This window comes from Salvelinus namaycush, chromosome 42 (genome assembly GCF_016432855.1).
Source record: "Salvelinus namaycush isolate Seneca chromosome 42, SaNama_1.0, whole genome shotgun sequence".
NCBI classification, from domain to species: domain Eukaryota; kingdom Metazoa; phylum Chordata; class Actinopteri; order Salmoniformes; family Salmonidae; genus Salvelinus; species Salvelinus namaycush.
In genome coordinates, this window is record NC_052348.1 from 3,728,375 (window position 1) to 3,753,839 (window position 25,465).

A 25,465-nucleotide genomic window follows, 5' to 3' on the forward strand; every position below is an offset into this window, starting at 1 on the left:
ATCTCATTTCCAGCTTCTCTGATGGAACAGTATTGCTATTTATGGGAATCCTGCAACACAATCTTGACACGTAAGTGACAGGCAAAGTTATTGAATGATAAATGAATGATTCTAACACGATGAAATTCAGCATACCCTTCTATTTAAAGCTATTTACAGCAGAGTGAGTGCATACATTTTCGTGTGGCCTTTGCGGGAATCGAACCCACGACCCTGGCGTTGGTTGCTAGTCTTCAACAAATGAGACGAAGAGTGAAACAAACCAGCACAAACAGTTGTATACAATAGAAATACTTTTAATTTGATGTTTTATCACAGGCATCAACGTTAAGAATAAAAAAAAAAGCGGATTTTATTTTCTCTCAGTTTCATCGCTCACTCACGCACATCCCCATACACACCTAAAGGACACAAAGAAAAAAAATGACAAGAGATTCTGCTGGATTAAAATCATGATCAACCCTAGTAGACATCCTACTCTTCTGCGCACACACGCTTCAACTGGGGTTCTCTTGATGTCTGTCGTCACTTCTACCTCGACAATGCGGAGATCCTAAGACAGAGAAAAGGAAGGAGGGTTTATTGTGAGAAAGCAGTAAACAGATGGTCCAAAGTAAATGTCCGATGGTCAAAGAAGAACGTGTGTGTACTAAATCCAATTCCTCCCATTCTACATTTGAGTAATTTAGAAGACACTCTTATCCCAAGCGATTTAACTTGCGAGGGCACGTCAACAGATTTTACCCCTAGTTGGCTCAGGGATTCGAACCAGGTACCTTTAGGTTACTGGCCCAACGCTCTTAACCACTAGGCTAACTGCCGCCCTGAGTCACCCTGAAGTGTGTGACAAATTGGAAATTCCACCTCCGACTGGGATGCGAACTCACAACCCTCAGCACCTTAACACAATGTACTCAAAAAGCGCCAAGGCATTGTGGATGTGAACTTGTTTACCATCCATGCTTTTCAAATCATTGAAGGGGAGGTAGGAACAGCACACTTCAGGACGCGAGAGACTGTACTCACTGTAACTTCTCCTGCAGCAGCTCCAGCCTCTGTCGGTCTACGTAGCGCGAGAAGAGAGAGAGCAGGTTGGGAGGGGTGAAGAGAGGAGGGGACAGGGACGAGGAGGGCACGTTGAGCAGCTCCCTGGTCACAGAGAACACCAACTCTGTCCTGAGAGAGCGAAGAGAGGGAGGGAAAGCAAGAAGCGAAAGGACACAGACAAGGTGGAGAGTTAAGACCACAATAAACAAACAGTGTTATCAACATCAAAAAAAGATGTATAGGTTTGTAGTTGCTGTGTGTGTTTCCCAAACCTGCCGCTAGGTGGAGACATTGACCACGCATCACTAGCCATTACTGGTACCTTATTTTTTTTAGCTTCTGATGGAACAATACTAGCTAATATTGATGAATGTAAAAATCTAACAGCCATTCTAAATGTTGCCAATCACAAAACACACACCGGTTTCTGAGTAGTAAAAGGGCGGGCTGTGCTCACCATCGATTGTCATCCATGAGTTGACAGGTGGGGTTGGAGCTCTGCATTCTCTCTCCTTCACTCAGGATCAGGTAAAGCAGTGTCACACCAAACTGGGAGGATGGAGAGAAAAGGAACGAGATGGTAGAAAAGGAGAGACGGGGACAGGAAAAGTGAGTGCACTGACTTCATAACGGCCTTATTTATCGTCATTGAACCTGAACCATTTTCACGGCTGGACAGAGAAAAATAAGGTGCACTATTTTGCATCATTCTAACAGCAGGCAGGTTGTATAGTGGGTCAGTGCAGGTACCTTATTTTGCAACACTCTGGACAGTTGACCCTCGCTGCCTTGCAGCTCCTGCAGCAAATCTGTGAGGGAGGCGCTAGATAGGGATGAGATCACCACGGCAATGGGCTCCACCAACCAGCACAGCACCTGGGGGAGAGGGGAAGAGCAATTATAGACCACTTATGAGCATTAAATACGTCTATGTAGGTGAGTATGTATGCATGTGTGAGTGCGTGCGTCTCTGTGTGTGTGGGCTTGAGTATCTCATAGAGAACATTGTTTTTTGCAATAAAGACCTGACGCTAACCAACTGTGTGTGTATGTGTGCCTCTATCTATACCTGGTCCTGTTTGTCTTTCTTGGCCAGGGCGGGCAGGTTCCGGGCAATCCCCATGACAACGGTGGCGGCCTGCAGCGGAGGCAGGAAAGGGATGAGCCTGGAGATGAGGCGCTTTCCCTTACGCACCGACATGATCAACAGGCACTGCTCGTCACTCACCCTGCAGGATGTGGGGACAGATGGAGGAGAAGAGGCGAGTGAGTCTGTTGGGAATATTAGTGACGGGGGAAGCAAAGCTTTTCGGGACAATTAGGGTTTCCGCCAAATAGCGCTGGGGGGGGGGGGGGGGGCTTGGGTTGACTACTTGAAACTTAACATCGAACATTAGTGACTGCCGGTTGGCTGAGGGAGCGGTGAAGCTGCAGGGTATGGGGAGGTCATGTTCACCCCTTCCTCTCCTCCCTCCCCCTAATTCCAAATCGTTCCCTAGCCCCTTCACCCTAGGCACTCAAGTCGATCTGAAAGGATTGGATCGGTATAAGCAATAGTCATTTCCACCATATTTCTTCCACCGATCACAACCCTTCAGATCTACACAAGTGTCTCGGGAGGAGGAGCTCGGAGTCCATTTGGAATTCAGGGACTCATGTTCCCCTCCTCTCCCTCCATCCTTCCTTCCTCACCCGACGTTAACGACGGCCCGCTGCCAGTAAATACATGTGTCGGCCCAGTGGATCCCGTCAACTCCTCGGCGCATTTCTGCCTTCCAGGTCAACGTTCACATGCTCGGTCGCAGTCTACTATTGAAAACCACACGCAAAATGATTGGCAGTTCATTCAAGGACCACCCCACCCCCGCAAGTCACAACTGCTTGAGCAGAATAGGAGCCGATGTCGTCACACAGCACACGCGGGCTGTGTGCAAAAAAGAAGCGCTTGTCAAACAACTCGTTGCGCTTATTTATTTTAAGGGAAGTGATTTACAAAAGTAAACCTTCAATAGTGAACCTACTGCTTGCTACTGTTGATGGGCTTCAGAAAGAAAGCTATAAAAACACACCTAGCATTCATCTTGACCGGCCTACTGGAGCCAGATATCTATTTTCTGGGACTCATTCTTAAAAAGGGGAAGCGTCCTATTTTGAAATGTACATCAAAATATTCTCTCAAAATGACATACTTTAAAGAAACAACAATTATTGCAACTAATACAATGTAATGACTTACATTGCCTAAATTATATTACACAGCTTTTTCAAGCCATAATTACAATATGTAGCCTATTAGTAGCTGAATATAGAGAGAAAGCATGCCAACCAACCTATAGGCCTTGCATGATCTTAATGCATTTTAACTACCCCAAGTCCGGGGTCAACAGATTTTTGGCCGACTGGGTCAGTGACAAAGTTATTGTTGGACCTTGCGCACCTTGTCGTCCCACTCCTTCCCTTTGAGGGAGCTGTAGAGTGTGGGTCTTGTCCTCTCCCTCACGTACCCCATCCTCTCCTCTTCATCCCTCCATCTCACCTGTCGTCCCACTCCTTCCCCTCGAGGGAGCTGTAGTGTGGGTCTTGTCCACTCCCTCCTCCCCCTATCCATCTCTCATCTCACCTGTCGTCCCACTCCTTCCCCTCGAGGGCGCTGTAGTGTGGGTCTTGTCCTCTCCCTCCTCCCCCTATCCATCTCTCATCTCACCTGTCGTCCCACTCCTTCTCCTTCAGGGAGGCGTAGAGCTGCAGCGTGTGGGTTTTGTGCTGCTCCAGCAGGGCCTCTCTCTGCTCCTCCGGCGTCTGCATGAAGCGCTTCTCAAAGTCCTGCACCTCCAGCAGCAGACTGTACATCTGATGGAGAGAGGGGGAGGGAGATCGTGTTAGGGTTCCCTGAGGGCCAAGCTCTCAAGAGTGTTTTCGGGGGATGCGTGGCAATAGTGCAGAGCTTCATAGATAATGAGTAGGTAGTAGTAAATTGTTACAAATGCGAAAAAATAGAATAAATGAATAAAGATATTGCACAATATATATGCTCCCAATAATTTAATAGGCATCACCAACGTTTAGGCACATGGTACCTTCTTGCGTAGCTAGCTAGCAGTAACTAACACAAGATGGTTACAAAGAGATAATGGAGTTTATACAGATATAACACATGTTAAGAGTGAGAGCACTGCAGAGTTCAAAACAGGCAGAGGAAGTAAAAAAAAAAAAAAAATCAAGGTAATACAAATGAATGCAACCACAGAGCTGTAGAGACAAGTAACCCTCCCCCTTCCTCCTCTTTACCTTCTCCACAGTGTAGAGGATCTGCCGTCTCTTATTCCACACCTGTTTCTCCCTCTTCTCCTGCGTGGGACAGAGGGAGCGGTTAGAGGAGCAGAATACTGTACCACCGCAGTGTTTCCCAACCGGGGGGGTAGGTGGGCAGTCCCCAGGGGTACGTGGGACATTATTCCAAAATGTGCCAAAACAAATTATTGCCGAATATATATATATATTTCAATCTTAATAGACAGGAAAACATTTACTGAGGTCACTGGGGTGAAATCTCCAGTTTATTTTATATTTATGGGACTACTTTTTTAAAAAACTTTAGTTTCGGTGTGCATTGCTCGGTCTCCCTGGCCTCTGCCCGCCTGTTTATCCTCTGCTCACGCCCAAGTGCACGTGACCCTCTGCTCCACACTAGTGGCTCCCCATTTCAGCTAACAGCTAGCTTTGAGTAGAAACTAGCTATGGATCAATGGCTGAAACGCACTTTTTCTAGCAGCAGTAGCGCCAGCTCAAGTGAACCCGTGGGAAAAAAGAAAAAATCAAAGTAACGTCAATTTCATTAACAGTATGTCCTCTTCAGTTTCACCTCCTGTTTCCTCTGCGGCGACGAGCTCTCAAATAATAGCATGAAACTAACCCATTTACAACACCACCAAGCCTCTTTCCTGTGTGGCTAAGACCACAGAGTTTTCCATGGAAAGCAGTCAGAATTTAAGGGAAGTCAAGAGAAATTAAAGAAAGTGACTAGTGTCAACCAAAGCATTGGAGGCTTCATACGCTATGTCGCAACTTGTGGCCAAGTCAAAAAAGCCATTCACTATAGCTGAGGAGTTAATTTTGCCTGCTGCTGTTATCCTCACTGAAACTATGACTGATAAAGGCAGCCGCTGATGCACTGAAGACCGTACCATTGTCAAATAACACGGTGTGCTGTACAATCGACGACATGGGCGTTGATATTATTGATCAAGTGGACAACGTGCAGTTGGACGAACGGACGAATGTCAGTTTTTAAACAGAGTTGATTGCATTTGTGCGATACTGAGACATTTAGGAAATGAATGAGCACATTCGGTCCTGTGAGAAGCTTAACCGGGAGAACACAATCCTCAGAACACAATCTGGATTGGAAATCCTGTGTTCTTGTGTGCACGGATGGTGCGGCATCAATGACTGGGAGAATGAAAGGATCAATTGCCCACATAAAGTAAACCCGGACGTTGAATGGAATTCACATGGAGGCATTGGCCAGCAAGAGAATGAGTCCGGAGTTCCATGACGTTTTTAGAAAAAGGCAGTGAAAGTGATTCACTTTATCCAGTCCTCCGAATCACCGACTTGTTTTGAAAGACTCTGTGATGACAGTGAGACTGAGTACCAGCAGCTACTGCTTCACACCGACATCCATTGGCTACCCAGAGGGAAAATGCTACGGAGGCTTTTTTTGAGCTGCGGGCCGAAGTGATTTTCTGTCTGAGCACTCGCACCACGGGGGGGGCCGTGGTCGTGTTGGAGGGCACAGACCACTTTGCTGTGTTCCGCAAACTGAACCACCTGAATCTTAACTCTGCAAGGCAAAAAATACACACATTCTAAAACATGTATGACAAAGTGTGTGGATTCATAAAGAAGATCAAACTCTGGGAGAGGAAAGGCAAAGATGGGGATATACTTAGTTTCCAGCAGCTTGACACCTACCTTTCTACAGGTGATGTTGGCAGAGCTCCTATGGTGAAAATAGTAAGCTCACGTTTATCCAAACTGAGTTCAACTTCTACTTCCCTGACATTGAAAACGAGTCTGCTAAACTTGACTGGGTGAATAATCCTTTCATGACTGACAGTATCAACAACAGTCCTACCAGACTGCAGGAAAATCTTCTGTACGCGTCCTCAAACCGTGGCCTGAAGATGAGGTACTCGGAGACAAGAGTGTCACATTTCTGGTGTGATGTGAAGGAATATCCTGACTTGGGGGGAAATGTACAACGAATGAACTGCTGCCCTTTGAATCTACAATGTTTATATGAAGTGAGACTTTCCTCCATGACCCTAATGAAGACCATGCACAAGAACGAACTCGACTTGGAGAAAAGCCTGATCACTGCTGTTGCCACATGTCCCCCAAGACTGACAAAGCTTATGAGTGAGAGACAGCGTAAACTCTCTCATTGATTGGAGAGTCCTCATTTGGTCATACACAAGTCTATACATACTGGTTACATGTATTGGGAGTATGTGTATAAAATGTGAGATTTGTTTTTGTATAATTTACCTGAAAAAAAATTATAGAAAAAGATAACTGATGTTAAGAGTACATTAGTATTATAGTAATACATTATCATCATTCTCAGTTAATTGACTAATATTGATATTCAACCTAATTTAGTCAAATTTACACCTAATCTTGGAATCACGGCGGACGCACGAGCATGAGGGGGTACTTCAGGCAGGTCAAAGTGTTTTAGGGGTACAGTACCCAAAAAAGGTTGGTTACCACTGTACTACTATACCCATAATAGCAGTTTTTTTCAGTAGATAAGTTTGATGGGGTCAACTTTGGGTCATGATAAGGGCTTCACCAAATGTTTGATGTATTATAATAATTGATTATGCTTATGTTGTTTTAATATAAGGGGAAGGGCTATAAGACCCCTCCCCCACTACATTTATAAGGTCCTAGACTACAGATGAACAATATATATATATATATATATATATATATATATATATATATTAGACTATATTAGACTATATATTAGACTATATTCAGACATCCTACTATAAAGCAACTTGGGGAGTGGAAAATTACTGCTGAGCCCTTAAACACTGCAACTAGTGTCTCTCTTGCAAGTTTGTAAAATGGTATATGCATGGGCTTGGTCTCATGAGTAGAAGGTATTGACCTAGGCAGTTACATCACTAGGGGTTGACTGCAAGCATATTAAAAGCAACTTGGACTTTTCCTATTTTGCAGAACTCAGGAGAGACATCAGTTGTATGTTTGATCTTTGACTTCTGTCTACAGCTGTATTTCAAATAAAATTGTTATGATTTATAAGTGCACATTTTGATTATTTATTAAGTAAATAACAGAGCCGAGAAAAAAGGAACAAACAAGTTCCTGAAAATAAGTAATGTTGTCCTGTCTCCATATCAATGCAGGAAGGATAGACCAAACAACTGACAGTAACATCTGGAGTAGCGAGACAAAAGCAATATAATAAGAACAGAGCGTGATAAGGAACGGGGAACATACGTCAGAGACAAAAACAGCAGGAGATAGAATGGCAGAACTCGTGAGACACGGGAGTCTGGAGAGATTGTGGTGTGTGTGTGTAGTACGTACCTCGTCGTCAGTGCGACTAGTCACCACCGTGTCGATCATCTTCCTGGGGTTGTTGACGCTGGACACAGTCAGCTTACCCAGCGAGCCTGCAAACTGCACTGTGGGGGAAGGGGGAGGGAGGGGGGGACGATACACACGCATGTCACAGATACATCCTCAAAAACACACAAAGGTGATGTGATGATTATTTAATCAGATATTGTTTAAAATAGTATTGGTTCTCTTTTTAATACTTGATTGAGCTTGCCTGGTGCAAAGGAACCAACGCAATAGGGGCGGCAGGGTAGCCTAGTGGTTAGAGCGTTGGGCTAGTAACCGAAAGGTTGCAAGTTCAAATCCCCGAGCTGACAAGGAACAAATCTGTGGTTCTGCCCCTGAGGCAGTTAACCCACTAGGCCGTCATTGAAAATAAGAATTTGTTCTTAACTGACTTGCCTAGTTAAATAAAGGTTTAAAAAAAAGTCCCAAAAGTGCAAACCCGGCCTATTTAGGAACCAACGCAATAGTCCCCAAAGTGCAAACCCTGCCCATTTGGTACACCAGGTAGTGTGCCAAACACTATTTGAACTCAGGTCTGGATTTCATCATGTATCATCCTAGTTTTATGATAATCATTCATGCATTACCTGGTCTGTAGGTGTGTTCCAGCTTGGCCACCTGGGGGGTGATGAGTTTGGTGGTGTGCTCCTTCCTCACGCCGTCTCTGTCTCGCTCCTGCCTCTTCTCCATCTTCTCAAAGTAATTCTGCCAGGCAACACAAAATTGGCATCCATTTAGTTACATATTTCTGCATTTAATCCACCATAAACAGGGACAACTACTGAAAAAAAGTTTCCTAATCATATGAAAATGTATCAGGAGTATAGTACATCTATTTATTAACATTCAATTAAAAGGTGGAGGTCTGACAACAAAGGTCAAAGGATAGCAAGACCTATCGGTCCCTAGAAGCAGGCGAACAGGGATTAGATTGAGGTAGAACGCCAAGTGGAACTAATAAAGGATCTGAATGACAGGACTGGAACAGTTGTTTCCCTGGTGTACATTATGATCTTGTTTATGACATGCTTCCCTCTTTATCCCATTCAGGATTGGTCCGTCTAGCCTGGTAACGGTCAGATGTTTTTCTCGTGTCAGCTCAATAAATTACATTTCTATTTAATCTCATTCTAGGTTGGTCAGTAGGACAGAAGGTGATGGAACGATCAGATAGAAACAGACTGTAAAGTCGACATACATCTCTGCAAGAGGTTGCGTCAGGTTTATAACGGACATGTCTATCTGCCTTGTTCAGAACGTCACGCCCTCCGGCACTGACCTGGGTCATGTTTATTAGGGAACACCGTAGCAAAACATTTTGCAGCGGAAAATGACAAGCGTTAATTGGACCAAGTCCAGGTAGCCATTCCCCATTTCAATCCATTTTCTTGCTCAGTTAAATAGCATCTGGCACACTACCTGGTGTACCAGGCATTGGTTCCTTTGCACCTAGTGAATACAACCCAAGGTAATGTTCATTAGGGCACGCAGAAGAAAAAAAAGTTAAAAGATTTTGCACCAGAAAACAAAAAAAAGGCGTTTCTTATAGGACCAACTACTCACTCCCTATTTCAGTCCATTTTGTTCCGTTTGGTACCTAATGAACAGGGCCGTGGCTTTTTCCATTGACTTGGCTGTACTGACCTGGTAGTAGTAGTCGTCCAGGTAGGGATCAGTGCTCTGCAGCTGCATCATCTGGATCTTGGCCACCCACTCCTTCTCCCTCTGGGTCATCAAGTTACTGTAGGGGTCCCTGCTCCGCCAGTCCCCCACACGCCCGCCACGCTCACTGGGGAGAAAGACGATAGGGGAGGCAAAGTGAGAGAGGCTCCACAGCTGCAGGTTAGCTGAACATAAAGCATTAGCAGTTCAAGGGAATTCGTGCGGCAGTTTATGGCAACAGCACTGTGAGATGCGGATGCTGGAACAACTCAAAAGATGAACACACACACTTCAGTCTACATACCCTCCTCTACTCTGCATCCTCTGGGTGAGCATGCGGCGGTGCTGGGGGTGCAGGTGAGTGGTGTTGTGCCGGATGACGGGACAGGGGACGTGGTTGTGGTTGGGAGGGGGCCCGCCGGGGTGGGGACCCATCCTGTGGGGAGGGGGCTGGCCGAAGAAGGGCCTGAAGCCTCCGCCACCAGGCAGCAACGGGGGACCCTGACAGCCCCTGGGGAAGCCAGCAACCTGAGAGAGGGAGAAGGAAAGAAAAAAATAGATATATTTTAGGAGGGAGGCTGGCATTGAATGTGTGTCGTGGAAATTTAAGGACTCAATAAAAATGTATTCATTTACATTGAGTTTATCACATCCAGATAAGTTCAAACTCAATCCAAGCTTGATGAAAATTCCAAAAAGCAGGTTCCCTTTCAGTCCTTATATACTGCTCCACAAAGAAGTTATATAAGCATGATTTACATGATTCATTATTAACGTTGGTTCCTGCATGTGACTGACGAGGCTTCTCTCAAAGTTAGGACCTTGAAACTGAAAAGGATCCCAGAGCAACGTTCTGGGCGTACTGCCAATTGGTCTGAGGTGGTCACAGTCACTTGCACGAACCAAGATAGAGTGAGAGGTGTGTACAATTCAAGGATCTCTTCAGACAAAATGTTCCCTCGTGTGTTTATGCAAACACCCATTTCACATAACAGTATGTATAGACGATCATAGATATGTTGTACATGTGAATCATTTTTGTTCATAGGGAGTGAGCATGCGGTGTATTCCCTACGCACCAATCGGAAGCAAAAGGTCTGAGACAGTGCATTCAGGTGTACAGATGAGAACACAGGTGAGTGTTTAGTCCAGGTGTTGAGGCCGGTGACAATTTTTAGCGTGTAAATCTTGGTGGGTCAAACTCCCAAAAATGTTTTTAGATGCATACCAGCAAAGCCACTACACAACACATTCAATGAACTATAACGTTGACAGACGGTGCCCAAAAACTGTTAGAACCTATGTAAGGTGTTGGGACAGCTTTATAACTGTTACACCTGGCTATCAGCGGAGCCTTGTCTCGCAGCGTAACAGTTCCTTCAGTCTCATTTATTTCCTTTAAAAGAAACATAGCTGAGATGGCTGAATTGCTTAAACAAAACTTTGTGGGTTTCTAATGAAAATTGAGATGTCCCCTTATGCCACAGTTTGTACGACGAGCGAATAAGAGGCAATCCGTAATTTCGATTAATACAAATAAGCGAGCTAGAACGGACATAGTCGATTATAACCATTTGTTCAGAAACGTATAGCAACAGAATTCAGAACATGGGCCGTTCTTACAATACTCTCCCTGTACACCAAGTCAGAACCACAGGATAAAGGAGGCATAGAAGCAGACAAAAGCATTTACAATATTCAATGAAATTTCTCTGAAACAGGCTCAGGGCTACATGTGCAGCACCAAGTCAGAACAGTAGGCTAAATTATGAGTGGAAAAGGCACCAAATTATTAGGGTGAGGCACATGGGCTACTAACATACACTTAGTATTACATTCTTAACTACAGTATACATATATCCCTGGCATATTATATAATTTATGCAGCAGCAGACATTTTTGGACTCACCTTGTTATTCTGTGCTCACTTGAACTGGAAGGTGGCACGGCAGTCCTTGGTGGGCAAATTTTGTCATCAAAGTCTGGCATTCTCCGGATTCATGGTGCTTTCGAGACAACTGGGAACTCGGGAAAAAACAAGGTTGAATCATGGCGTTAGTGATCTTCAGGTCGGAGCTCTAGAAAGAGGCCCGAGTTCCCGACTTGGAATTCCGAGTTGGATGACCGTTCAAAATGTATTTTCCCCAGTCGGAGCTCGTTTTTCCCCCAGAGTTCCCAGTTGTCGTTAACTCACTCAAGTCTGAGATTTCCCAGTTCCGAGTTTCCAGTTGTTTTGAAAGCGGCAGAAGTCATGTTGAATTGACAGCATGGCCAATGTTGAATGTTTATCCTTTGAAGGTTGGAAAAGAGACCCTTAAACCCAGACTTTGACCACACATCCACTCCACTGAATAGCAGGCTAATGATTGATTGGCAATGCTTGCAGTTAGCCACAGATTCCTTACAAACCACTCATTGTTGAATTTGCGATTTCCAACTTGTTGTGTAATGTTTATGTCCAATGGCCGTTGAGCACCGATACGTTTTATCTATAATTACCCTTCATATGACAAGGATTGAAAAGGATTTGACAGTAGATTGTCAACTTGATCCATGATGACTGCTAGCTTGCTAGCTAAGATTTTGAAAGTATGTTGTTGACACGATCAGTCCAATCAAAGCTACTGTAGATATGTGATTTGACGTAATTTTATCTGTGGCCAATGACCTTGGATTCTTGGATGGGCACTTCTAATGTAACTATGGCAGCACCCAAGCGCCTTGAATTTTTGAGCTCTACCCATAGATTTTGCGGTGCCATAGTGTCCCCATGAGTGACAGAACACTGAGCCAATCACAGCGCAACTCGAGAGAACATTACCAACCCCTACGCTCCGTATTTTCCACTGGCTGCGCCGCAAGCACTGAGCTAGGCTGAAACACCTGCATTTTGGAGTTGCCTTACTCAAGAAAGCAAAAAAGAGACCATGTTTGTATGCAGCTTTATTAACTCAATGACTTTTCTTTTTTACATTGTTTGCAAACTGATATGTGACACATATTAATGCCAAAATAACATGCTAAACTCTGCCCCACCTGACCTGAATGACAGGTTGCCACTGGTTAAGTCTCACCTGAGAGTTGAGCATCTGGGCGCGTTGGATCTGGGACAGAACGGGGCCCATGCCGGCCGGGAACGGAGGACGACACAGAGGAGAGTTCTAACAGAGAGAGAGAACCCAACTCAGAACCAAAACTGACCTGGAACCTGAATCTGCAGTGAGCTAGAGAGTCCATCCATGAGCCAAGCTATTGAGCCAAAACCAAGCTAGCTGCTATGGAATAATTTATATTTATATATCCACCCTCACGGAAGTAACTGAGTAATTGTTGAAACACTCATTCAACAATTGGTCAAAAACATCACAACAGACAACCAAAATAAAACACTTAACATTCCACAACTTCACATGCCCCACCTAATAAAGTAAGGGAAGGCCGGAGAGGTAGGACTCACAGCGATGTTTAAGAGGGTGTTGGGAGAGATGCGCTCGGGGAAGGAAGGGGGGTAGCGGTGTTGGTGTTGGACCGGGGCTCGCACATGAACGGCGGTGGGGTGGTGGATCTGCAACACACACACAGGAGAGAGAGGGAGAGGGTTTCAATACAACTAATTAGCCTATAACTGTACACAGAGAGAGGGTTAACTCCAGCTTTGCAACAGATAGGAAGAGAGTAGATGCAAAAACAGGAGGATAACACCAAGCACTTACTAATAGTCTAATACAGTGGTTTCAAACTCCAGGCCCGTGGGCCACCATAGTGTAACTCGGGGGCCAGATGTGGCCCGTGAACTGGAAGTTTGAGACCACTGGTCTAATAACTATGAACAGTAGTTATTTCTGCAGAATAATGCCATGTTAAACAAAACTATACTGAGAAGGGCATACACTGTTCACAAGAAATAGCCAAAATTACACAAATAACTATTTCAAATATAAGTGGGAGTATTTTGCATACATTTACATTTAAGTCATTTAGCAGACGCTCTTATCCAGAGCGACTTACAAATTGGTGCATTCACCTTATGATATCCAGTGGAACAACCACTTTACAATAGTGCATCTAAATCTTTTAAGGGGGGGGGGGGGGTTAGAAGCATTACTTTATCCACAGAGAGAAGATGAGGTAACAGTCCATAATGATTACTAAAAAGAGGGAGAAAGGGCATAATTCTCCCACTGACCTGCTGCTGATGATTCATTGCATGACTCATCGGCTGCTTGGGCGGAGTCCCGATAGGCACAGCCCTCACTGGTGGGCTACCAATCACGGGAGAGGACGAGCGAGGCGGGGGGGCCCTTTCCGACAAGTCCCGCCCATCCTCGCTCATCATTGGCGGAGGCCGATTGGGCAGCCCCACTTCTTTGATGATAGACATAAGTGGACTGTCCTGGAAAGAGGGGGAAGAAGAGAGAGTTTAACTTTTGAATCAAAGTCTACAATCAATAAAATTGGTTTAAACAAGATCTGGTAAGTCATTCAGAGGGCAAATGTGCCAGCTCTGTTGTTTTTCATGTAAAGTACAGGGCCACATTCAGCAAGGCACAACGTAGCTAAACAGTTCGTAACCGAAAAGCAGTGGTCTTACTTGACAAATTCAGGAAGTACATCCCTGTTACAGCCTGTTTCAAAACAGGCAGGTGTCTTACCTCCATTTGAGTGAGTAGTCCAGGGGTGATGCTCACAGGCCCGAATCCCAAGTTGTTCTCCCAGATATTGTGTGAGTTCATCTGAAAGAGAGAGGCAGAGGAGGAGAAAGTGTGTCAGAAGGCACCGCTCCCCTAGTGATGCATAATAGTCGCCCCTCATTGAACGAGCTGATAGTTCCTTCTCCAAACCCTATAACGTAGTTCTGCAGCATATAGAGCTACAGAATACTAGATCAGTGGTTCTCAAACCTCTCCTTGGGGACCCCCAGACATTTCAAAATGATGTTGTAGCGCTGAACCAGCTCACCTTATTCACCTAGTCAAGAGTTTGCTATTTGGTTGACAAGTTGAGTCAGGTGTGCCTAACTCTGGCACAAATCAAATACATGGAACTGCTGGGAGTACCCAGGAGAGGTTTGAGAACCACTGCACAAGATACAATGATCTGCAGCGTTACTACAGTAGAGTATACTAGATTGTCTCACCTGTGGCATGGGGGCCGCCCCTCGGCGTATGAGGTGCTGATGCTGCTGGTAGCTAAGCAGGGAGGGGTGCGGTGGGCCGGGGGGTAGCCCAGACGAGGTCAGCGGGTGGTGGGGAGGGAGCTGGGAGGGGTGGTGGTGCTGCTGGGGAATGGAAGGGGGAGGGAGACCAGTGGACCGGTCACCAGGCCCGGCTGGACCACCCACACTGGCGATGGCCGGGTCCGCCCCGAGAATCAACATGGCTAGGGACTCGGCTAGGTCGCCTCCCCCCCTCTCCTCCAGGCCCGGAGGGGGCATCGAAGAGAGGGAGTGATGTGGTGGGGGGAGGGAAGACGGGTGGGGGACGCGACTGGCGGGAGGAGGAAGGTGAACAGTGGAGGCGTTTCCTCCTCCCATTCCCCCCATCCCTAGTGCCCCTAGTCCTAAACCTCCGAGTCCGTTGTTCTTTTGTTCTTCGAGCTCGGCTAGGCGCTTGTGCTCCTCCTGCCAGTCATCGTCTGTAGGAGGTAATAAGTCATTCCATTATCACAGGTGTCATCCATCCAAGTAATAAAGAATGACTGACAAATGGGTGATTTTAACTGTGAATGGTAACGTTAGCGGTGAAGTAAAGGACGATATTTAGAACTAACCTAGGGTGCCGGTGTAATTCTGCTTTAGGCAATTCCTTTGTCGTTGGCAAATTTGGCACGACAGAGATTTTACCATGACCACAGCATTGAAGCTAGCTAAAGCAGAAACAGACTTGCATATCCCTGCATGTATTGTATGCACAAAAGGCTTGGATATATGTTGGATATAGTGTATGCACTACAGATTTGCACAGTGTAAATGATGCTTTCGTGGAATGTACTACGCCGCGTGCTGTAGCCTATTGCCTGTTCCTGAGAAGATGAGAAAGAAAATGTGAAACTATGCATCCGTTTGCTGCTTTTCATTCAAATCGTGTATAGCTGTACTTTATATGGTCTAAAATAAGTGTTCATATGGGCAGAATATTATATATATATATATATACACTGCTCAAAAAAATAAAGGGAACACTTAAACAACACAATGTAACTCCAAGTCAATCACACTTCTGTGAAATCAAACTGTCCACTTAGGAAGCAACACTGATTGACAATAAATTTGTTGTGCAAATGGAATAGACAACAGGTGGAAATTATAGGCAATTAGCAAGACACCCCCAGTAAAGGAGTGGTTCTGCAGGTGGTGACCACAGACCACTTCTCAGTTCCTATGCTTCCTGGCTGATGTTTTGGTCACTTTTGAATGCTGGCGGTGCTTTCACTCTAGTGGTAGCATGAGACGGAGTCTACAACCCACACAAGTGGCTCAGGTAGTGCAGCTCATCCAGGATGGCACATCAATGCGAGCTGTGGCAAGAAGGTTTGCTGTGTCTGTCAGCGTAGTGTCCAGAGCATGGAGGCGCTACCAGGAGACAGGCCAGTACATCAGGAGACGTGGAGGAGGCCGTAGGAGGGCAACAACCCAGCAGCAGGACCGCTACCTCCGCCTTTGTGCAAGGAGGAGCACTGCCAGAGCTCTGCAAAATGACCTCCAGCAGGCCACAAATGTGCATGTGTCAGCATATGGTCTCACAAGGGGTCTGAGGATCTCATCTCGGTACCTAATGGCAGTCAGGCTACCTCTGGCGAGCACATGGAGGGCTGTGCGGCCCCACAAAGAAATGCCACCCCACACCATGACTGACCCACCGACAAACCGGTCATGCTGGAGGATGTTGCAGGCAGCAGAACGTTCTCCACGGCGTCTCCAGACTCTGTCACGTCTGTCACATGTGCTCATGTGCTCAGTGTGAACCTGCTTTCATCTGTGAAGAGCACAGGGCGCCAGTGGCAAATTTGCCAATCTTGGTGTTCTCTGGCAAATGCCAAACGTCCTGCACGGTGTTGGGCTGTAAGCACAACCCCCACCTGTGGACGTCGGGCCCTCATACCACCCTCATGGAGTCTGTTTCTGACCGTTTGAGCAGACACATGCACATTTGTGGCCTGCTGGAGGTCATTTTGCAGGGCTCTGGCAGTGCTCCTCCTGCTCCTCCTTGCACAAAGGCGGAGGTAGCGGTCCTGCTGCTGGGTTGTTGCATGTGCATGTGTCTGCTCAAACAGTCAGAAACAGACTCCATGAGGGTGGTATGAGGCTGTGGACGTCAGGCCCTCATATTTGGGGGAGCAATGTTAAATATAGTAGAACAGGTTAGACGAGGGGTGTTCAGACCCTCTTCCTAACGCGGTCTACTTTTTCTTGTGGATTAAACTGAAATTGCAACCAATCACAGCCGGTTGTGATACAGCCAACCTAACTAAGAAATACATTTGACGATAGAATTCTCCCTCCACCCTCCTTCTAGGCAAGTCTATTGCCCAGCTACCTGCTAATAGTCATAATGGCATTGTACAACGTGACTGTGTGTTTGAAAGAGTATTTTCCAGTAAGCAACAATTTGTTAACCTTCACTAGACAACTTTGTTCCAATATTTCTGTAATTCAGTGATTTATTCCAATAGTAATTCGTTATGGATCCATAACTAAATAAACATTGGCATTTTGAAAGAGTATTTTTTATCATTATTTTATTAACGAAAGCATTAAGATGCCATTCTTAATAACATTGTTTTAGTTTGAACGTGCAGACTGGCACTAACAGAACAGAACAGCAGGAACGTTTCCCTAGTCAGCACCATGCAATGCCCCTAAAATGTGTTGCTCTGTGCTACCCAGTGTGGAGGGGTGGGGTCCGTCTTGTGTGTGCAGCGAAATGCTCTGCCCCCTCCCCTCGAACCTCGCTCGCGTTCAGAGGATACAGCTGGAGAACTACAAGGCAATCCCATTGTGCGCCACTCGGGAGTCATGACCAATATGCAGTTGAAGTCGGAAGTTTACATATACACCTTAGCCAACTACATTTAAACTCAGTTTTTCAAAAAATTCCCTCTCTTAGGTCCGTTAGGATCACCAATTTATTTTAAGAATGTGAAATGTCAGAATAATAGTAGAGAGAATGATTTATTTCAGCTTTGATTTCTTTCATCACATTCCCAGTGGGTCAGAAGTTTACATACACTCAATTAGTATTTGGTAGCATTGCCTTTAAATTGTTTAATTTGGGTCAAACATTTTGGGTAGCCTTCAACAAGCTTCCTACAATAAGTTGGGTGAATTTTGTCCCATTCCTCCTGACAGAGCTGGTGTAACTGAGTCAGGTTTGTAGGCCTCCTTGCTCGCGCATGCTTTTTCAGTTCTGCCCACAAATTTTCTATAGGATTGAGCTCAGGGCTTTGAGACGGCCACTTCAATACTTTGACTTTGTTGTCCTTAAGCCATTTTGCCACAACTTTGGAAGTATGCTTGGGGTCATCGTCCATTTGGAAGACCCATTTGCGACCAAGCTTTAACTTCCTGACTGATGTCTTGAGATGCTGCTTCCATATATCCACATAATTTCCTATCCTCATGATGCCATCTATTTTGTAAAGTACACCAGTCGCTCCTGCAGCAAAGCACCCCCACAACATGATGCTGCCACCCCCGTGCTTCACGGTTGGGATGGTGTTCTTCAGCTTGCAAGCCTCCCCCTTTCCCCTCCAAACATAACAATGGTCATAATGGCCAAACAGTTCTATTTTTGTTTCATCAGACCAGAGGACATATCTCCAAAAAGTACAATCTTTGTCCCCATGTGCAGTTGCAAACCATTGTCTGTTTTTTTTATGGTGGTTTTGGAGCAGTGGCTGCTTCCTTGCTGAGCGGCCTTTCAGGTTATGTCGATATAGGACTCATTTTACTGTGGATATAGATACTTTTGTACCCGTTTCCTCCAGCATCTTCACAAGGTCCTTTGCTGTTGTTCTGGGATTGATTTGCACTTTTCGCACCAAAGTACGTTCATCTCTAGGAGACAGAACGCGACTCCTTCCTGAGCGGTATGACGGCTGCGTGGTCCCATGGTGTTTATACTTGTGTACTATTGTTTGTACAGATGAACGTGGTACCTTCAGGCATTTGGAAATTGCTCCCAAGAATGAACCAGACTTGTGAAGGTCTACAATTATTTTTCTGAGGTCCTGGCTGATTTCTTTAGATTTTCCCATGATGTCAAGCAAAGAGGCACTGAGTTTGAAGGTAGGCCTTGAAATACATCCACAGGTACACCTCCAATTGACTCAAATTATGTCAATTAGCCTATCAGAAGCTTCTAAAGACATGACATCCTTTTCTGGAATTTTCCAAGCTGTATAAAGGCACAGTCAACTCAGTGTATGTAAACTTCTGACCCACAGGAATTGTGATACAGTGAATTATAAGTTAAATAATCTGTTTGTAATCAATTGTTTGAAAAATTACTTGTGTCATGCACAAAGTAGATGTCCTAACCGACTGGCCAAAACTATCGTTTGTTAACAAGAAATTTGTGGAATGGTTGAAAAATTAGTTAATGATTTCAACCTAAGTGAGTGTAAACGTCAGACTTCAACTGTATATTGTCCTGCTAATAACAGGGTTAATAATATATCTGTGAGAATATCCAAGGGGCTTTTATATCATTCTAAATTAATAACAAATAAGAATAGCTTTGTTAAAAAAATAACATTTTGGAGATATAGTTTTCAAATAACGTAAAGTGAGTGAGAAAAAGGCCATTCTTGAACATGGGGTGAGACATTGTTACTAATCCTGAATTTAAAAAAAAAAAGTTTATTATTTAGAATTATTTCTGTTTTTAGAGGGAGAAACCAAAAACCTACAGTCATCTCATGGGTCTCCCAGTCAAGGCCAGCACGGGTATTGAACCCGGCATCTGTAGCAACACAGCTTGCACTGCTATGCAGTGCCTTTGACCGTTGCGCCACTCAGGCACTGTACAATGTTACCAGTCGGGAGTGGCATACAGTACTACAGTAAGAGCAAAATAATATTAAAAGAAAAACCTTAGTGTAACAACAGTTTTAGTAAGTAATACTGAAGTTGTGCACAATTATCAGTTTCTATTTATGTTTTATGTCACCCATTCATTGTCAGAGACACAGTAGGACCCAAAAGCATAATCAGTGCTCTAACTCCCCCTTGTGGTGGTCTGGAGCAATGAAGTGGTGACACAGGCTACCGTACTAAACCACAAATTACCTCTAAGTCCGTTGCATAATCACAAAACTTTTAGTGGAGAAACCACTGTAGCTACTGATTGCTAGCCTCAAGCAGGTGTCCGGGTGATCATCTGTTAGAGTGGACCGATATTTTGACTTGATGATCTTCATGTCTGAACATGTCTGACTCACAAAGGTAGGTCGATGGCAAAAATATTGGATATTTTTCCTCCACGATAAGGTTCCAAAAGTGATCCCCTGATTTGGAGGTCGCTTTGCAGAGTCAAAATTTCACTCGAAGGCTGATGTCTCCATGTGAAACAATGATGCAATTTTTGTTGCAATTTCGTCAACATCAACACCAAACGGAAAGCACAAACGTTGCCACAGGTTTTGTTTAGAAGCCGTCACAGAACTAATCATTTCAACAATTTTTTTGTCTTCTCCTTGCAGCCCTAAATTGAGCTCATTCTGCCAAACAGTTACGTCGGTCAAAAAAGCTAAATCCAACAGCCATACTGTCATCCAACTGCTCATATTCGGCATCTTTTGAGGACAGAAACTCCTTGATCACAAATAACAGATCCCTAAATCTCTGCAGGAATTTCTCTCTACTAAACCACCTTACCACCTTACACCTTACCACCTTACCTCTTGTGTTGCAAGAGGTCTATGTATTCAGCGTCGCTTTCTTCCAGTTGAGACCTGAAGATGCAGACTTTTGGCATGAATAGAATTCATGATTTTGAGGGCGATATCCATGACATCTTTCATATTCAGCATTTTACCACACAAGGCCTGTTGATGGATTGTGCAGTGATAATTGAGGAAGTCTGGAAAGATCATTTCTGCAAAGGGCAATAAAACCCATTGACGCGGCCAGTCATGGCTGGTGCTCCATCTGTAGTTATGGACACAAGTTTTTAAATGGGTAACTGAGTGCTATTAATAGTCCTTGAATGCCAATAAAAAAATCCCCCCCCTCAAGTTTTTCCTTTCAACGATACGATTTTGAGCAGTTCCTCTTTGGCAGTCATATCGTCAAACACCATTCTGATGAAAATGCACAACTGAGATGTGTCGGTCACGTCTGTCGACTCGTCAAATTGAAGGGAAAATAATACGCACTCATTTGCCTTTTTTATTAAGATCCTCCCTCAAATCCTCATCCATCATTTCATAGCGCCGCGTAACAGTATTTCTGGATAGCTGAACATCCGTAGTAGCGGAAATGATTTCTGATTTATTTTTAAAATCAAACAATGATTCTGCTGCTTCTAAAAAGGGCCTCTTTTACAATTTCTCCATCCTGGAACAGTTTCTTGTCCCGGAATGATGCAATTGGGGCCGCCTTTGATTTTGAGCTGGGCCTTGTAAAGATCGATTGTTGGGCAGCTAGTTGAGACTTCAACTCTTTTACTTCTCTTACGTAGTTAACTTTAAGCTGGTGTTGGAATCGTCTAAACTTTGAACATTGAGATATTAAATAAATGATAGAGAAGAAGCCTTGAATAGGAAGAATGGAAGAGAATGGGTTTAGTGTCAGAAGTTAAGGGTTTTCTGTAAAAAAGCCAGAAGGCTTTGGAATGTGTTTGATTGAGGAGAGGAGAGCAATGTGTTGATATAGGGAAGACAGATGGATATCTGTGGATTAGGTGAAGGAGGGGTTGAGGTCAGGAGGTGAGGTCAGTTCCCCTTAAGGGAGTAATCAGGGTTGGTATCTGGTTACCTTCTTTCTCTTGGGCATAAACTAAAGATTGGAGAGAGGGAGTGTCTTAAGTAGGATGTATATAACTGATGTGAGAAATGTTTTGCTGTCTGATTACAGCTGTACAGAACCTTTGGGAAGAATTAAACTTGGTTAAAGCTTCTCCAGTGTCCGTGGGTTATTTACTCTGAAAAATAAGAACCTAACACTGGAAAGTCACTTTCATATTTCTTGTGAACAGTTTCGAAATGCCTCTCGACATTCCCTTCTTAGCAAGAGCTACGTTTGAATGGCAGATCAGACACACACATTTTGAATTTGTTGGGGTGAAAAAATAATCTGCCTCCCACTCACTGTGAAAGTGGTAGATTTTTGGTTTCTTGCTGCTTGGTCCCGCACGCATTAAAAACATAACTTGATAGAAAAAAAATGTAGCAAAAAAAATACCACTGGTACAAAGAATATTCTGTTACAGGTCTCGCAAGCGTGGAAATGTAAACGTATTAAATGCTGACGGATGCTATGGTAGCGACAGCTTGGAAAACAAATGTAGCAACTATAGTGCCGCGGGTGGGTCCAATTTTATGTCAATCAGGCATTTTTTATTTTTGGGGGCTGTGCAGTAATATTCGAGACCAGGGTTGAATAGACCTTAGCAGTCTGCATTTGATTGTGAGGTATTCTAGGTCGAGAGAACAAAAGGACTTGAGTTCCTGTATGTTGTTATCCCAATCACACCATGAGTAGTTAATCATGAAATATACAAACCCGGCCTCCTTCCCGGAGCAATATTTATTCCTGTCTGCACGATGAACTGACAACCCAACTGGCTGTACGGACTCAGACAGTATATCCCGAGAGAGCCATGTTTCCGTGAAACAGAGTATGACAATCCTTGATGTCTCTCTGGAAGGAAATCCTCGCCCTGAGCTCATCAACTTCATTATCCAGACACTGAACATTAGTGAGTAATATACTTGGAAGAGGTGGTCGGTGTGCACGCCTCCTGAGCCGGACTAGAAGTCCACTCCGAGTACCTCTCCTCCGCAGGCGGTGTTTTGGGTCAGCCTCTGGAATCATTTCAATTGCCCTTGGGGGTGTGAACAAAGGATCCGATTCTAGAAAGTCATATTCCTGGTCGTAATGCTGGTGAGTTACCGCCGCACTGATATCCAAAAGTTCTTCCCGGCTGTATGTAATAGCACAAAAAAATTCTGGGCTAATAATGTAAGAAAAAACACACAAAAAACGAAATACTGCAAAGTTTCCTAAGAACTAGAAGCACGGCAGCCCTATCTGTCGGCGCCATTTTAACATCTGTTATGTCATAGTTTTGATGTATTCACTATTATTCTACAATGTAAAAAAAGCAAAAATAAAAGAAAAACCCTTGAATGAGTTGGTGTGTCCAAACTTTTGACTGGTTCTGCATATCATTTTTTATGGCACGAGACTCCTGTCTGATTCACACCTTTCTCAGTGGACGAACGTATTGCGGATGCCAAGGGGATGGCACACCAGTAGCACCAGTTGTAGATTTTCCATTAATTCCCATAATTGTAATCTACAATGTTTGTTTGGTTACGGTAATTTATGTTAATGCACTCAATACATTATTATTACAGTCTTTTACCATTCTCATTGTAGGAGTGGTCACATGGCTATTTTTACATAGTTGGCAATGGAAGTTACTTTTAGAATTTTGATTAACCACATAATGACTTTGAGATATGAAGACTATCATAAATTAAACTGTTCCACGAAAATGTGCGTATAAAAATCATAACTGGCATGCAGATCAGTTGAAATGGTAAAATAAATTGGCACTCCAAATGGAATAGGCTGCCGATGCCTGGTGTAGCCTATTAGGAGCGTAACAGCAGAATCCGCGAAGGCCAGAAGCAGCGGGAGGGGGAGAGTCGGGAACAGGTTCTCTTCATTTGCGTGTCTAAATTATTTAATCACAGTGTGCTCAAAGCATCAGACAAGCTCAGTAGCCTACACATAGTTGATTTTATCGATTGGTTGAAAGGGGGAGGGTTCTCAGATGCTCCATGTGAACTACAATCCTGACGCTTTGTTTTAACATAATCCTTGCTTACGGTTTTAGAAACCGTTGGAACTTAACTTTAGTACAAGCGAGAAATAATCTTTCAAATACAAAAGCTACACTTACTGTACGCGGTTTAGCAAAGTTGCATCCGGCTGTAAAACAGCCTGCCGCCGAGGTACCAAACATCCTCTCATCTTTCGCTTGCATTTCCATATTTCCGGTCGGAAGCAGGTGTTACTCAAAACACAGCTGGGCGCAACTTTGCTAAACTGCGTACAGAAAGTGCATATTTTGTATTTCACATTTTTTCCCCATGTTCATATGAAAGTTACGCTTCAAATGTTTACAAAACTGTTTAGTGTGCCAGTTGTATTTGTGATTATACAGAGGGCATTTCCCTCACAAGGCTACAGGGGACGTCCAATGCCACAAGGTTATTATAGTCTTGTATTTTTTTTTACATTTGTCTATTTTTTTTATTTTTTATCCAGTTTAGTTTGTTAGTTTTCAGACCCGTTTTGCTAGTTTTTATTTTGTTTTAGTTGTATAAAATATTAATATTTTGTTATATTATTCAGTTTAATGTGTTCTGTCAGCCAGTTGGTGAAAGTGACTCACCGATGGCCCCATCTCCGAAGGTGTCGTCATTAAACTGGTCAATCTCATCTTCTTCTTCTACCAGCCCCTCCTCCTTCTCCAGGGTACAATCTTCATCAAGGGACTGGAGGGAGAGAGAACAGAGAGAGAGATGAGAGGGAGTAAGGAGGGGGGATGAGAGAGAGTAAGGACGGAGGGATGAGCGAGAGGAAGGCGGGTGAGGGATAGGAGAGAGAAATAAGGTATGAAAGAGATATGGAAGGATGACAGAAAGGAGCTATGGGAGAGAAAGAGAAGCAACAAGAGATATATTGATTGTTGTTGAAGGGAGGGGATGTGATGAGGTCAAGAAATGTACAGATTTAAGAAATAAGTCTAGAATGTTGTTTTTCCTCATGCAAAATATTGTTTTTCAACAAATGTCAAAAATACGTTTTCAGATAATTATAGTCTAGGCAGGTATCTTAGCAAGCTCCTCAAGCAAAAATATTGACTTTATCCGCAGATGAATGAGGCTCTGGGTACAATAGGAAAGAAATGACAGATTTCCCTCAATTTGATAGCGAATGATTAGAACCCTGTATATATTATATTGTGAGTATTTCGTGAACCCACGTGGACGGGGGAGGTCAATGCTGCCAGCTAGTTACCTCTGCAGCTAGATTGATTGGTGCCGCTAGTTTTGAAGTAGCTAACCCAAAGATGTAACGTTACTGTTAAGACATCAACGTCTATGAAAATGTTTACGTTAGTTGAGAAGATGATTCGGAGAAGAACAGTCCAGCATTTCACAGGCAGAGTGATCCAAGTCACCTTGGCTTTATCAATCCACTCACTTGTCAACAATAAACTGTATTTCCATTCCAAAGAAAATTGGCATAGCTATTATACTTCTGAACCTTTTAATGGACTGTCAAACATGACCCACCTAGCTAGCGACTTAGCTAGCCATCTTATCACCTATCAAGACAATGTTTCCTAGACAAAATAGCGACCCAGAAAAGCTAGCTAACGTTAGCAGGGGAAAGCTGCGCAAACTAGCTCGCTAGGTTACATCACACGGGATCCACGTTGATAGTATCAAACTTGGAACATTTCCTAATAAAAATCCGTTCTTTAGTATTTTCCTTTTAAGCTAAAATGTTGAGCCCCATAGCCATAGCCAGACTCCGTTCACTGGACACCCAGGCCGTTGACGGCGGGGGACAAGGTGCCGGGGACAATTAGCCAGGGAAAGCTTGGTAGGCCGCACGGAGGAATTTTGTCAACGGAGTCGATAAGTAAAAGGCAAAATCCCCCAGAAAATGGCCACATTTCAACTCGTCTTGAGGGAACGCTAGCTAAAATGTATAGAGAAATTGCCAGAGGTAATCTAAACACTGCTCACCTGAAAACGGAACATGTATCTTCAGTCCGTGAAAGGTACAATTCTCCCAAGTGTCTCTGGTGGAAGGCGGCGCGCAAATTACGCAGCGTTGGGGTTCGCG

The 25,465-nt window shown here is 44.2% G+C and overlaps 1 protein-coding gene across 1 annotated transcript; it reads right to left on the bottom strand.

Annotated features, from left to right (window-relative positions):
* Positions 1-275: 275 nt before the first annotated feature.
* LOC120034681 (protein PAT1 homolog 1-like) lies at positions 276-25,465 on the bottom strand. Its single transcript, XM_038981285.1, has 18 exons — positions 25,366-25,465; positions 24,000-24,102; positions 14,510-15,006; positions 14,025-14,105; positions 13,559-13,765; positions 12,830-12,937; positions 12,447-12,533; positions 9,677-9,900; positions 9,355-9,499; positions 8,298-8,415; positions 7,672-7,769; positions 4,336-4,395; positions 3,752-3,897; positions 2,117-2,276; positions 1,798-1,923; positions 1,505-1,596; positions 1,027-1,176; positions 276-553 (listed from the first exon to the last, which is right to left on the bottom strand). The coding sequence occupies exons 1-18, from the start codon at positions 25,378-25,380 to the stop codon at positions 532-534; spliced, it is 2,439 nt and encodes an 812-aa protein (XP_038837213.1). The 5' UTR covers positions 25,381-25,465; the 3' UTR covers positions 276-531.

What these genes read in the sequence shown, in the direction of transcription:
- LOC120034681 (XM_038981285.1), bottom strand. An exon ending in GGAACACACCTACAGACCAG is followed by an intron (nt 7,770 to 8,297) that starts GTAATGCATGAA and finishes CTTCCCCCACAG; the next exon opens with TGCAGTTTGCAGGCTCGCTG. An exon ending in CTGCTGCAGGAGAAGTTACA is followed by an intron (nt 554 to 1,026) that starts GTGAGTACAGTC and finishes TCTCTGTCTTAG; the next exon opens with GATCTCCGCATTGTCGAGGT.